At 44.0% G+C, this 12751-nt stretch overlaps 1 protein-coding gene across 13 annotated transcripts in view; it reads left to right on the forward strand.

Moving 5' to 3' along the window:
• Positions 1-12751, forward strand: part of LOC106566645 (membrane-associated guanylate kinase, WW and PDZ domain-containing protein 1) — a 196778-nt gene that overhangs the window by 67082 nt on the left and 116945 nt on the right. For all 13 annotated transcript variants that reach the window (XM_045693040.2, XM_045693037.2, XM_014134868.3 and 10 more), the window contains exon 2: positions 8488-8604. In XM_045693040.2, the coding sequence (XP_045548996.1) occupies positions 8488-8604 (117 nt within the window). The remainder of the gene's footprint in view (positions 1-8487; positions 8605-12751) is intronic.

A 12751-nucleotide genomic window follows, 5' to 3' on the forward strand; every position in this document is an offset into this window, starting at 1 on the left:
TAAGATTGTTCCCTTCCAAACTGCAGTCAAAGACAGTACTGTATGAAGATAGGCAGAAACACTGGTTAGTTAAGCTCATGCGTAGAAACACGTCCTCGTGTCTAACCGCGCTGAACTGTGCATGAACTGCTCATGAACTGCGCACCCCTCATCACTGTCAAATGCTCCCTAAAACACTTCTGCGAGCAGGCCTTTCTAATCGAACTGGCTGCGGTATCCTGGAATGACATTGACCTTATCCCGTCAGTAGAGGATGCCTGGCTATTCTTTAAAAGTGCCTTCCTCACCATCTTAAATAAGCATGCCCCACTCAAAAAATGTAGAACTAGGAATAGATATAGTCCTTGGTTCACTCCAGACCTGTCTGCCCTTGACAGCACAAAAACATCCTGTGATGTTCTGCATTAGCATCGAATAGCCCCCGTGATATGCACATTTTCAGGGAAGTTAGAAACAAAGATACACAGGCAGTTAGAAAAGCTAAGGCTAGCTTTTCAAACAGAAATTTGCACCTTGTAGTACTAACTCAAAAAAGTTCTGGGACACTGTAAAGTCTATGGAGAATAAGAGCACCTCCTCCCAGCTGCCCACTGCTCTGAGGCTAGGAAACACTGTAAAACACAGTCCGGAAACACTGCAACCCCTATTACTAGCCTGTTCAACCTCTCTTTCGTATCGTCTGAGATTCCCAAAGATTGGAAAGCTGCCGCGGTCATCCCCCTCTTCAAAGGGGGTGACACTCTAGACTCAAACTGCTACAGACCTAAATCTATCCTACCCTGTCTTTCTAAGGTCTTCGAAAGTCAAGTTAACAAACAGATTACCGACCATTTAGAGTCCCACCGTACCTTCTCCGCTATGCAATCTAGTTTCAGAGCTGGTCATGGGTGCACCTCAGCCACGCCCAAGGTCCTAAACGACATCATAACCGCCATCGATAAGAGACATTACTGTGCAGCCGTATTCATCGACCTGGCCAAGGCTTTCGACTCTGTCAATCACCACATTCTTATTGGCAGACTCGACAGCCTTGGTTTCTCAAATGATTGCCTCGCCTGGTTTACCAACTACTTCTCTGATAGAGTTCAGTGTGTCAAATCGGAGGGCCTGTTGTCCGGACCTCTGGCAGTCTCTATGGGGGTGCCACAGGGTTCAATTCTCGGGCCGACTCTCTTCTCTGTATACATCAATGATGTTGCTCTTGTTGCTGGGGATTCTCTGATCCACCTCTACGCAGACGACACCATTCTGTATACTTCTGGCCCCTCTTTGGACACTGTGTTAACTAACCTCCAGACGAGCTTCAATGCCATATAACTCTCCTGTGGCCTCCAACTGCTCTTAAACGCAAGTAAAACTAAATGCATGCTATTCAATCGATCACTGCCCACACCTGCTCGCCCGTCCAGCATCACTACTCTGGATGGCTCTGACTTAGAATACGTGGACAACTACAAATAGCTGGGAGTCTGGTTAGACTGTAAACTCTCCTTCCAGACTCACATTAAGCATCTCCAATCCAAAATGAAATCTAGAATCGGCTTCCTATCGCAACAAGGCATCATTCACTCATGCTGCCAAACATACCCTTGTAAAACTGACCATCCTACCGATCCTCGACTTCGGTGATGTCATCTATGAAATAGCTTCCAACACTCTACCCAACATACTGGATAAAGTCTATCACAGTGCCATCCGTTTTGTCACCAAAGCCCCATACACTACCCTCCATTGCGACCTGTACGCTCTCGTTGGTTGGCCCTCGCTTCATACTCGTCGCCAAACCCACTGGCTACAGGTTATCTACAAGTCTCTGCTAGGTAAAGCCCCTCCTTATCTCAGCTCATTGGTCACCATAGCAGCACCCACGAGTAAGACACGCGCTACGGCAGGTATATCTCACTGGTCACCCCCAAAGCCAATTCCTCCTTTGGTCGTCTTTCCTTCCAGTTCTCTGCTGCCAATGACTGGAACGAACTGCAAAAATCTCTGAAGCTGGAGACTCATATCTCCCTCACTAGCTTTAAGCACCAGCTGTCAAAGCAGCTCACAGATCACTGCACCTGTACATAGCCCATCTGTAAACAGCCCATCTATCTACCTACCTCATCCCCATACTGTATTTATTTATTTATCTTGCTCCTTTGCACCCCAGTATCTCTACTTGCACATTCATCTTCTGCACATCTACCATTCCAGTGTTTAATTGCTATATTGTAATTACTTCGACACCATGGCCTATTTATTGCCTTAACTTACCTCATTTGCACTCACTGTATATAGACTTTTTGTTTTCTTTTGTTCTACTTTTGTTCTTCTTTTGTTTTGTTTATTCCATGTGTAAGTCTGTGTTGTTGTATGTGTCGAATTGCTATGCTTTATCTTGGCCAGGTCACAGTTGCAAATGATAACTTGTTCTCAACTAGCCTACCTGGTTAAATAAAGGTGAAATAAATAAATAAATAAAATGTGCAGGCCGTCAAATCAAAAACACTCCTTCGATGTAAAGTTGTTTTTAAAGAAAATGAAAATGTGTCAGTTTGTCAATTTCACAAGGTTGGCGTAATAACATGGTCAACTACTTAAGATATTGGATCGAATCTAGGCTGTACCATTAGATTTTGAGAAAATGTACAACTAAGGAAGAATTATTTTACTTCTTTCATTGACTTCTTAAACCCCAAACCGCCTGGTCTGCTTGGTCTGTTTAATCTAATGCACTCTGGGAAATGTATTTAAAAACATTAATGTCACATCCTGACCATAGTAAGTTGTTATTTTCTATGGTAGAGTGGTCAGGGAGTGACAGGGGGTGTTTGTCTATGTTTTGTATTTCTATGTTCAGTTTCTAGTTTTGTATTTCTATGTTGGTTTTGTTTGGTATGATCTCCAGTTAGAGGCAGCCGGTTGTCGTTGTCTCTAATTGGAGGTCATATTTAAGTTGATGTTTGTCCCACCTGTTTTTGTGGGTGATACATTTTTGAGTAGTGTGCTTTCTCTCTGCGTCACGTTTTTTGTTGTTGTGTGTATTCAAGTATTTAGTGTATTGCATTTAGTTTCACGGTAAATAAAATATGTGGAACTATGAACACGCTACATTTTGGTCCGATCCTTTGAACAGCCATGACAAGTAAGGGAATTATGAATTATTATAGAATATTTCCAGACCACTGTATTTATTTAAAATTGTTTTGGAAGTATGACTTTTAAAAATGAAATGTTTCAACGTTATGCTACATGGTATTGAAATGGTAAACATTCATGACGTCAAAATAAACATTACTATGGTGATGTGTAGAATAAATAAGCCGAATTCCATTTAAATAAATTACGCTTCCTTTAATTCAAATTAAATTCCAATTCTGCTACCTGTGGGGTGTTCCAATTCAATTAAATATCCAGTAAAGAGCCATTCCCAACTCAATTAAGAATTAACCCTGGTGTTTGTTTCTGTTCTGTTCGGGTGTGTTTGTAAATTCACTCTGGAGTGTCAGAGAGCGCTCAGAGCCTTGTCATATTGTCTGTTTGTAAATTCAGAGGGTTTCGCTCTCTGGGTGTTCAGAGCGCACACTGGACGCTCTGGCCAAGGAGTAGGGTTGATTGGAGCGTTCTGACTTCACAATGGCAGTCAAGTACCCAAGATAACTGGCTAAAGTTAGTTAGCTTGCTAGCTTTTTCCAGACACAAATGAAAGAACACCTCACTCTATTTTTCTTGCCTTAGCAGAGCTGATTAGGCTCTTTTCATGTTATCCAGAGCGTTGGTGACTAACTGTGCTGCTGGCAACAATTTAATTACGTTTTTTGCCTACGTTTAAAATCAAATCAAATTTTATTAGTCACATACACATGGTTAGCAGATGTTAATGCGAGTGTAGCGAAATGCTTGTGTTTCTAGTTCCGACAGTGCAGTAATATCTAACAAGTAATCTAACAGTTCCACAACTACCTTATACACACAAATCTAAAGGGATGGAATAGGAATATGTACATATAAAAATATGGATGAGCGATGGCCGAGCGGCATAGACAAGATGCAGTAGATTATATAAAATACAGTATATACATATGATATGAGTAATGTAAGATATGTAAACATTATTAAAGTGGCATTATTTAAAGTAACTTTATTAAAGTGGCCAATGATTTGAGTCTGTATGTTGGCAGCAGCCTCTGTGTTAGTGATGCCTGTTTAACAGTCTGATGGCCTTGATATAGAAGTTGTTTTTCAGTCTCTCGGTCCCAGCTTTGATGCACCTGTACTGACCTCGTCTTCTGGATGGTAGCGGGGGGAACAGGCAGTGACTCGGGTGGTTGTTGTCCTTGATGATCTTTTTGGCCTTCCTGTGACATCGGGTGCTGTAGATGTCTTGGAGGGCAGGTAGTTTGCCCACGGTGATGTGTTTTGCAGAACGCACCACCCTCTGAAGAGCCAGGCGATGGTACAGCCCGACAGGATGCTCTCAATTGGGCATCTGTAAAAGTTTGTGAGGGTTTTAAGTGACAAGCCGCATGTCTTCAGCCTCCTGAGGTTGAAGAGGCGCTGTTGCGCCTTCTTCACCACACTGTCTGTGTGGGTGAACCATTTCAGTTTGTCTATGATGTGTACGCAGAGGAACTTGAAACTTTCTACCTTCTCCACTACAGTCCCATCGATGTGGATGGGGGGGTGCACCCTCTTCTGTTTCCTGAAGCCCACGATCATCTCCTTTGTTTTGTTGACGTTGAGTGAGAGGTTGTTTTCCTGACACCACACTCCGAGTGGCCTCACCTCCTCCCTGACACCGTACATATTCAGCGGGTTTTGAGCATTCGTAAATTCATCAGTTATTCTGCACTCTGGCACACTCAGACGAGAGTGCTCTGAAATCAGAGTAGATAGCCAGAGTGAATTTCTGAACGCACCCTTCATGTCTGTCAGGGAGAAGCAGAGACTGTGTGTGTGTGTAGAGATGTCTCCTTGACCTCTGTGTGTTCCTCAACTCCTTATCTGGGGCAGAGTGTTCTTGGAGGGATTTGCCTCGGCTTCCCACTCTATCACTGATGAACTCATTGTCTATCAAAGACGGAATCAGGGCAATCGAAGAATATTGAAACATCAATGTCTCTTGTGTGTGTGTGTATGTACGGCGGTTGCGTTGATTTTCGATTTGGTAAACGTTAGCATTGGTCATGCTTGTCTCATTCCTGTGCGTGCAAATGTGTACGTCATTTCTCTGTGTGTTTATTTAACTGTGTCTGTGTGGAGAGAGAGAAACAGCAGCACATACACACTCTCAATCTCATGCAGGTACACACACACACCCACTGTGCCACACTGTGTTTGAGATAATCCCTGCGGCACATGGCTGTAAATCCTTGAAAATCTTAAATATTTGATGACTTCATCATTGATGGGGCATGACACCTGGGCCGCCTGCACCCTGCCTGCTCTGTTCCAGCTCTGTATCAGCTCTCCCCAGCCACAGGAGAGGTGATGTAATGCCTAATGGTGGTCCCCACCCAGGGGATACTACTGGGGCTCAGGATTGAGGAAGAATGTTGAGTATTTTTCATGAGTGATGGTACATGACATGTATACGACTATTCTGATGATAGTGATTATAAGATGTTTTATCCCTATGACACATCTAATGTACCGATGTCTTAGAGGAGTAAACCTTGTCCATTGACCTGTGTGTGTGTGTGTGTGTGTGTGTGTGTGTGTGTGTGTGTGTGTGTGTGTGTGTGTGTGTGTGTGTGTGTGTGTGTGTGTGTGTGTGTGTGTGTGTGTGTGTGTGTGTGTGTGTGTGCTAGCTTGTATTTCTAAATGTTTTTAGTCTGAATGCAGGCTGCTTGCCTAGCAGGGACCGTAACGATGGTTGTCAGGACTGGCTGGTTGCTAGGTAACAATTACCTGACTGTGCTTTGCTTGCACAGAGTTACACAGAGGGCTGTGTGTGTAGGGGAACGGAAAAATACAGCAGAGCACGCTAGCTGCTGGGCAGTGTTTCAGATTCCTACCCTGCCGACATGTAATGGTTGTATTTCTGTGACTTTAGGCTAAACTGAATATTGTTGTTTATTCTCTGGGATGGAATGGTTCTCCTAATTTGATAATGTTCCCATTGATGCTGTATTTGTGAGGACTCCTTGGTGCTATATTTCTTTATTTTTTTGTTTAACCAGGCAAGTCTGTTAAGAACAAATTCTTATTTACAATGATGGCCTGCCTCGGCCAAACCCTCCCCTAACCCAGACGACGCTGGGCCAATTGTGCGCCGCCCTATGGGACTCCCGATCACGGCCGGTTGTGATACAACCCGGGATCAAACCAGGGTCTGTAGTGACGCCTCTAGCATTGAGCGGCAGTGCCTTAGACCGCTGCGCCACTTGGGTATACAGTACACTCTTAGAAAAGTGTATACTGTAGGATAACCTTTTGAAGAACCCTTTTGGTTACAGGTAGAGCCATTTTCTTCCCACAAAGGCCTCTACATGGAACCCAAAAGGGTTCTCCTATAGCAGGGGTAGTCAACTCTTACCCCACGAGGTCCGGAGCCAGATTGTTTTCTGTTCTGCCTGATAATTAACTGCACACACTTGGTGTCCCAGGTCAAAATCAGTCCCTGGTTGAAGGGGAACAATGGAAAAAAGCCGTGGAACTGGCTTCCAGGTCCAGAGTGGAGTTTGAAGGTCCTGTAAGTACAGCTGCAGAACCCTTTTGGAACCCTTTTTTCTAAGAGTGTATATAGGTCAGAGGTTGCATTAGGGTTGTGGGTGTTGCATTAGTAAAACTGAAAGTGAGTCTGTACTGTAAGTTGTGAACAGGCTGGTTGGGGTGGACATAGATTTATGAGGGTGTGGTCTGTGATTAAGCTGTGTGAGTTCATGGGAAGATGAGGTGATGCAGGGCCACACGTCTGTGTGACAGATGTCTGTCTGTCTGAAACAGTTCTATATCTATTCTATTCCATAGGCCCATCTGTTCTGTTCTATATCTATGAGCAGGCTTTTGTTCCCAAATAATTTTGTTTCTAACTAATCAGGGGGTCAAATAATAATCATAACCTCAATTAGTTGATTAGTTAAAATCAGATGAATTCATCTCTGAGTAGCTGATTTGCTGAACTTCAAGTGGCTACTAGTAAGTGGTATATACTCTCAAATGGTGAACACATTTTAGCTACGAAAAACGAAACTTTTCCTTTCTAATAATATAACCAGCCATTTAAAGATGCACTATGCAGAAAAAGCTCTGCCATTTCCTGGTTGCTAAAATTCAAATAGTTTGCCTAATTTCAGTTTGTGACAAAACAAGCAGTCACTGTGTAGATAACCATTGTACCATCTAAACCGCTGTGAAATATATTTTTCATAACTAAAAATATAGTATTTTCAGATGTTTGAAGCTGGTGTACAAAACCGAAAATAAAAGATGCAAAAACGATACTTAAGAACGGGAAGCATAGAAATATCACACATAGAACTGATCTATAACTCACATGTCTATGCGAATTTGGTTGGGTCATCCAGAAAGTTACATATTGTAGCTTTAAAATACCCCATTTTCTTCAAAACATTATAACAAATAAATCATTTTTATTTAATATGACTGTTCATGTTAAACTTGTTGTATTATGTTTTTAACGATCTATACACATTGAATAGTGTCATTACAATATATATTAATAAGCAGCTTCCATCATGGTCAGGGGTCTGTGTGGAGAGATGTTGGCCAATGCCCCCAAAATGGCTGGCCAGCTCCCCAGACATGGATGATATATTTGGAGATCATTAAACGGTCCTAAATGAGACCCTGGCGTGAGAGAGAGCCCTGGCCATCTGGCCCCATTGTGACTCCTCTCCTTCTGGGAGACTGAAGGCTTCATTCAAACACAGCAGAGAGGGAGCGCGTCAGGGGCTCTGATTGGACAGACGCTGACTGAACCTGGCAGCTCTTAGCCAATCAGGGAACTGTTGTTCTCAATTACCTCAGCCCACATCGCTTGCTGTCTGTGCATGTCTGTCTTATCTTTCTCTTTACCTCTCCATTTCTCTCTCTCTTTCTCTACTTCTCCCTCTCACAATTTCTCTCTGTCTATTTCTGTCTTTCTCTTTTCTCCTTCCTTCCTCCTGCTCTCTCTCTCTCTCTGTGCCTGTGGGTGAAGTTGAGCAGACGTGGTGGGGTCAATCAGCTATGTGGCAGCTGAAACACTCACTGCTGCTAATCAACCAGCTCTGATTTGGTCCCAAAATGATGACTTCACCAGAGTGTAATGAATATACTGCCACTGCCAGACAGGAATTACATGTGCTACTTGTGAAACCAAAAGAAACATGTAAACAACACATGTATGGCATGACAACAATAGTCAGAGGAGTGGGCTGAAGCACATACAGATCCAACACCTGGCACACAAAATGTTCAAATGTTCAAATTTGCTATGCAAATGGTGTGTTATGAAATGAGGCGTAACCATTGTTCCTGTGTGGTTTCCCTGTGCAGGTAACAAGCTGAACAAGGACTTGAAGCACTACCTGAGCCTGAGGTTTCAGAAGTCCTCCCCCGACCATGGTCTCCAACAGACCATCAGAGCTAACCTCTACCACCATGCTGTGCCTTGTGAGTTCCACCCCCTCATCTTCAGTCTCACCTTCGTCTTCCTCCTCCTAAAACTCCTCATCATCCTCACAATATTCCTTCTCTGCCTCCCCTTTCTCCCCACCTCATCTTTCCCTCTTCCTCCTCATAATATTCCTCCTCATCCTCCCCCCCACCCATAAAGGAACATACATTCTTAGAAAAAAAGGTGCCATCTAGGACCTTAAAGGGTTCTTCGGCTGTGGGTTCCATGTAGAACCATTTCCAGAGAGGGTTCTATATGGAATCCAAAAAGGGTTCTACCTGGAATCAAAAAGGGTTCTCCTATGGGGACAGTCCAATAACCCTTTTTTCTAAGTGCGTAGACACAAAAAAGCCATTCAGATGTACCGTAATCTAATAAAATGTTCTGTGTTTTTGGAACGCCAGTGATCCACTTGTCCTCCCGACACTGGAAATCTGCCCTCCCAGATGTTTCACTTAACTACAGTACAGTGTGTGGTGTGGTGGGCCAATGACCTGGGTGGATGCCAGAGCAGACAACTGTGTACTGTGAGGTCAGCTCATTATCTGTTGGATGTGATTGGTGCTGGGAATGGTACACTTCTGCAGTATAACATTATGTGATAGTTTACTCCATGTAGTCGCTGATACATTTGAATAGTATGTTTTTGGAAGTGGTGCTTTAGATCCAAAATATTCTGGTCGAGTGGTCTGTTGTGGATAGGCCGTGAACCTTCCTCTGAATCAATGAAGCCCTGCTAATCAACCACAGTGTATATTGTCAAGGACCTGACAGCAGTTGGTCAGAAATCCACTGTGCACGTGCATGTGTGTGCACGTGTGTGTTTGGCTGCATGTGTGTGTTTGGCTGCATGTGTGTGTTTGGCTGCATGTGTGTGTTTGGCTGCATGTGTGTGTTTGGCTGCATGTGTGTGTGGCTGTTGTGATGTTCTCAGTGGGGATGTTGTTTTCATGATCACATGTCTCAGTCACAAGCAAAATCCCATCAGTGGAGAGAGACATTGCCTTTCCTACCACACAGCACCTCTTTATGCATCTGGGATGTGGAACTGTGTGTGTGTGTGTGTGTGTGTGTGTGTGTGTGTGTGTGTGTGTGTGTGTGTGTGTGTGTGTGTGTGTGTGTGTGTGTGTGTGTGTGTGTGTGTGTGTGTGTGTGTGTGTGTGTGTGTGTGTGTGTGTGTGGCTTTACTTGGCCAGATAGAAACGGGCTTCTGGGCTAGAAAATATTAAAAACGTTTCCTTCCCCTCTTTTCTTTTTGTCTCTCTTTTCTCCCATTCGCTCTCTCTGTATCCCTTTCTCTCTCTCCCTCTGTATCCCTCTTTCTCTCTCTCTCTGTATCCCTCTTTCTCTCTCCCTCTGTATCCCTCTTTCTCTCTCTCTCCCCTCTTTCTCTCTCTCTGTATCCCTCTTTCTCTCTCTCTCTGTATCCCTCTTTCTCTCCCTCTGTATCCCTCTTTCTCTCTCTACCTCTGTATCTCTCTTTCTCTCTCTATCTCTCTGTATCCCTCTTTCTCTCTCTACCTCTGTATCTCTCTTTCTCTCTCTATCTCTCTGTATCCCTCTTTCTCTCTCTACCTCTGTATCTCTCTTTCTCTCTCTATCTCTCTGTATCCCTCTTTCTCTCTCTCTCTGTAACCCTCTTTTTCTCTTTCTGTATCCCTCTATCTCTCTATCGCTCTATATCCCTCTTTATCTCCCTCTGTATCCCTCTCTCTCTCTGTATCCCTCACTCTCTCTCTCTGTATCCCTTTATCTCTCTCTCCCCCCCTCTGTATCCCTCTTTCTCTCGCTGTATCCCTCTTTATCTCTCTGTATCCCTCTTTCTCTCTCTCTCTGTATCCCTCTTTCTCTCTCCTCTGCATCCTTCTTTCTCTCTCTCTCTGTCCCTCCTCTCTCTCTCTCTCTCTCTCGTTCTCTCTCTGTATCCCTTGTTTTGTCTCTCCCCTCTGTATCCCTCTTTCTCTCTGTATCTCTCTCTCTTTGTATCTCTCTTTCTCTCTCACTCTGTATCCCTCTTTCTCTCTATATATATCCCTCTTTCTCTCTCTTTGTATCCTTCTTTCTCTCTCACTCTGTATCCCTCTTTCTCGCTCTCTGTATCCCTCTTTCTCTCTCTCTGTATCCCTCTTTCTCTCACTCTGTGTCCCTCTTTCCTTCTCTCTGTATCCTTCTTTCTCTCGCTTTCTGTATCCCTCTCTCTCTGTATCCCTCTTTCTCTCACTCTGTATCCCTCTTTCTCTCTCTCTGTGTCCCTCTTTCCTTCTCTCTGTATCCTTCTTTCTCTCGCTTTCTGTATCCCTCTCTGTCTGTATCCCTCTCTCTCTCTCTGTATCCCTTTCTCTCTCTCTTTGTAGCCCTCTTTCTCTCTCTGTATTCCTCTTTCTCTCACTCTCTGTATCCCTCTTTCTCTTTCTCTCTCATTCTCTCTCTGTATTCCTCGTTCTCTCTCTCTTCTCTGTATTTCTCAATCTCTCTCTTCTCTATATCCCTTTCTCTCTCCTCTGTATCCCTCGTTCTCTCTCTTCTCTGTATCCATCTTTCTCTCTCTTCTCTGTATCCCTCTTTCTCTCTCTTCTCTGTATCCCTCTTTCTCTCTCCTCTGTGTCCCTCTTTCTCTCTCTCCTCTGTATACCTCTTTCTCACCCTCTCTGTATCTCTCTCTCTTTGTATCTCTCTTTCTCTCCCACTCTGTATCCCTCTTTCTCTCTCTCTATATATATAGCCCTCTTTCTCTCTCTTTGTATCCTTCTTTCTCTCTCTGTATCCCTCTTTTTTTCTTTTTTTATATTTCACCTTTATATAACCAGGTAAACTAGTTGAGAACAAGTTCTCATTTACAACTGCGACCTGGCCAAGATAAAGCAAAGCAGTGCGTCACAAACAACGACACAGAGTTACACATGGAATAAACAAACATACAGTCAATAATACAATAGAAAAAAGTCTATATACAGTGTGAGGTAGGATGAGGTAGGTTAAGAGAGGTAAGGCAATAAATAGGCCATAGTGGCGAAATAATTACAATTTAGCAATTAAACACTGGAGTGATAGATGTGCAGAGGATGAGTGTGCAAGTAGAGATACTGGGGTGCAAAGGAGCAAAATAAATAACAGTATGGGGATGAGGTAGTTGAATGGGATATTTACAGATGGGCTATGCACAGGTGCAGTGATCTGTGAGCTGTTTTGACAGCTGGTGCTTAAAGCTAGTGAGGGAGATATGAGTCTCCTGCTTCAGTGATTTTTGCAGTTCGTTCCTGTCATTGGCAGCAGAGAACTGGAAGGAAAGGTGGCCGAAGGAGAAATTGGCTTTGGGGATGACCAGCGAAATATACCTGCTGGAGCCCGTGCTACAGTTGGGTGCTGCTATGGTGACCAGTGAGCTGAGATAAGGTGGGGCTTTACCTAGCAAAGACTTATAGATGACCTGGAGCCAGTGGGTTTGGCGACAAATATGAAGCGAGGGCCTGCCAACGAGAGCATACAGGTCACAGTGGTGGGTAGTATATAGGGCTTTGGTGACAAAACGGATGGCACTGTGATAGACTGCATCCAGTTTGCTGAGTAGAGTGTTGGAGGCTATTTTGTAAATGACATCGCCGAAGTCAAGGATTGGTAGGATAGTCAGTTCTACGAGAGTATGTTCGGCAGCATGAGTGAAGGATGCTTTGTTGCGAAATAGGAAGCCGATTCTAGATTTCATTTTGGATTGGAAGGAGAGTTTACAGTCTAACCAGACGCCTAGGTATTTGTAGTTGTCCACATATTCTAAGTCAGAACTGTCCAGAGTAGTGACGCTGGACGGGCGGGCAGGTGTGGGCAGCGATCAGATGAAGAGCATGCATTTAGTTTTACTTGCATTTAAGAACAGTTGGAGGCCACGGAAGGAGAGTTGTATGGCATTGAAGCTCATCTGGAGGTTAGTTAACAGTGTCCAAAGAAGGGCCAGAAGTATACAGAATGGTGTCGCCTGCGTAGAGGTGGATCAGAGAATCACCAGCAACAAGAGTGACATCATTGATATATACAGAGAAAAGAGTCGGCCCGAGGATTGAACCCTGTGGCACCCCCATAGAGACTGCCAGAGGTCCGGACAACAGGCCCTCCGATTTGACACACTGAACTCTGACTGAGAAGTAGTTG

This window comes from Salmo salar, chromosome 13 (assembly GCF_965601325.2).
Source record: "Salmo salar chromosome 13, fSalSal1, whole genome shotgun sequence".
Lineage (NCBI taxonomy): Eukaryota > Metazoa > Chordata > Actinopteri > Salmoniformes > Salmonidae > Salmo > Salmo salar.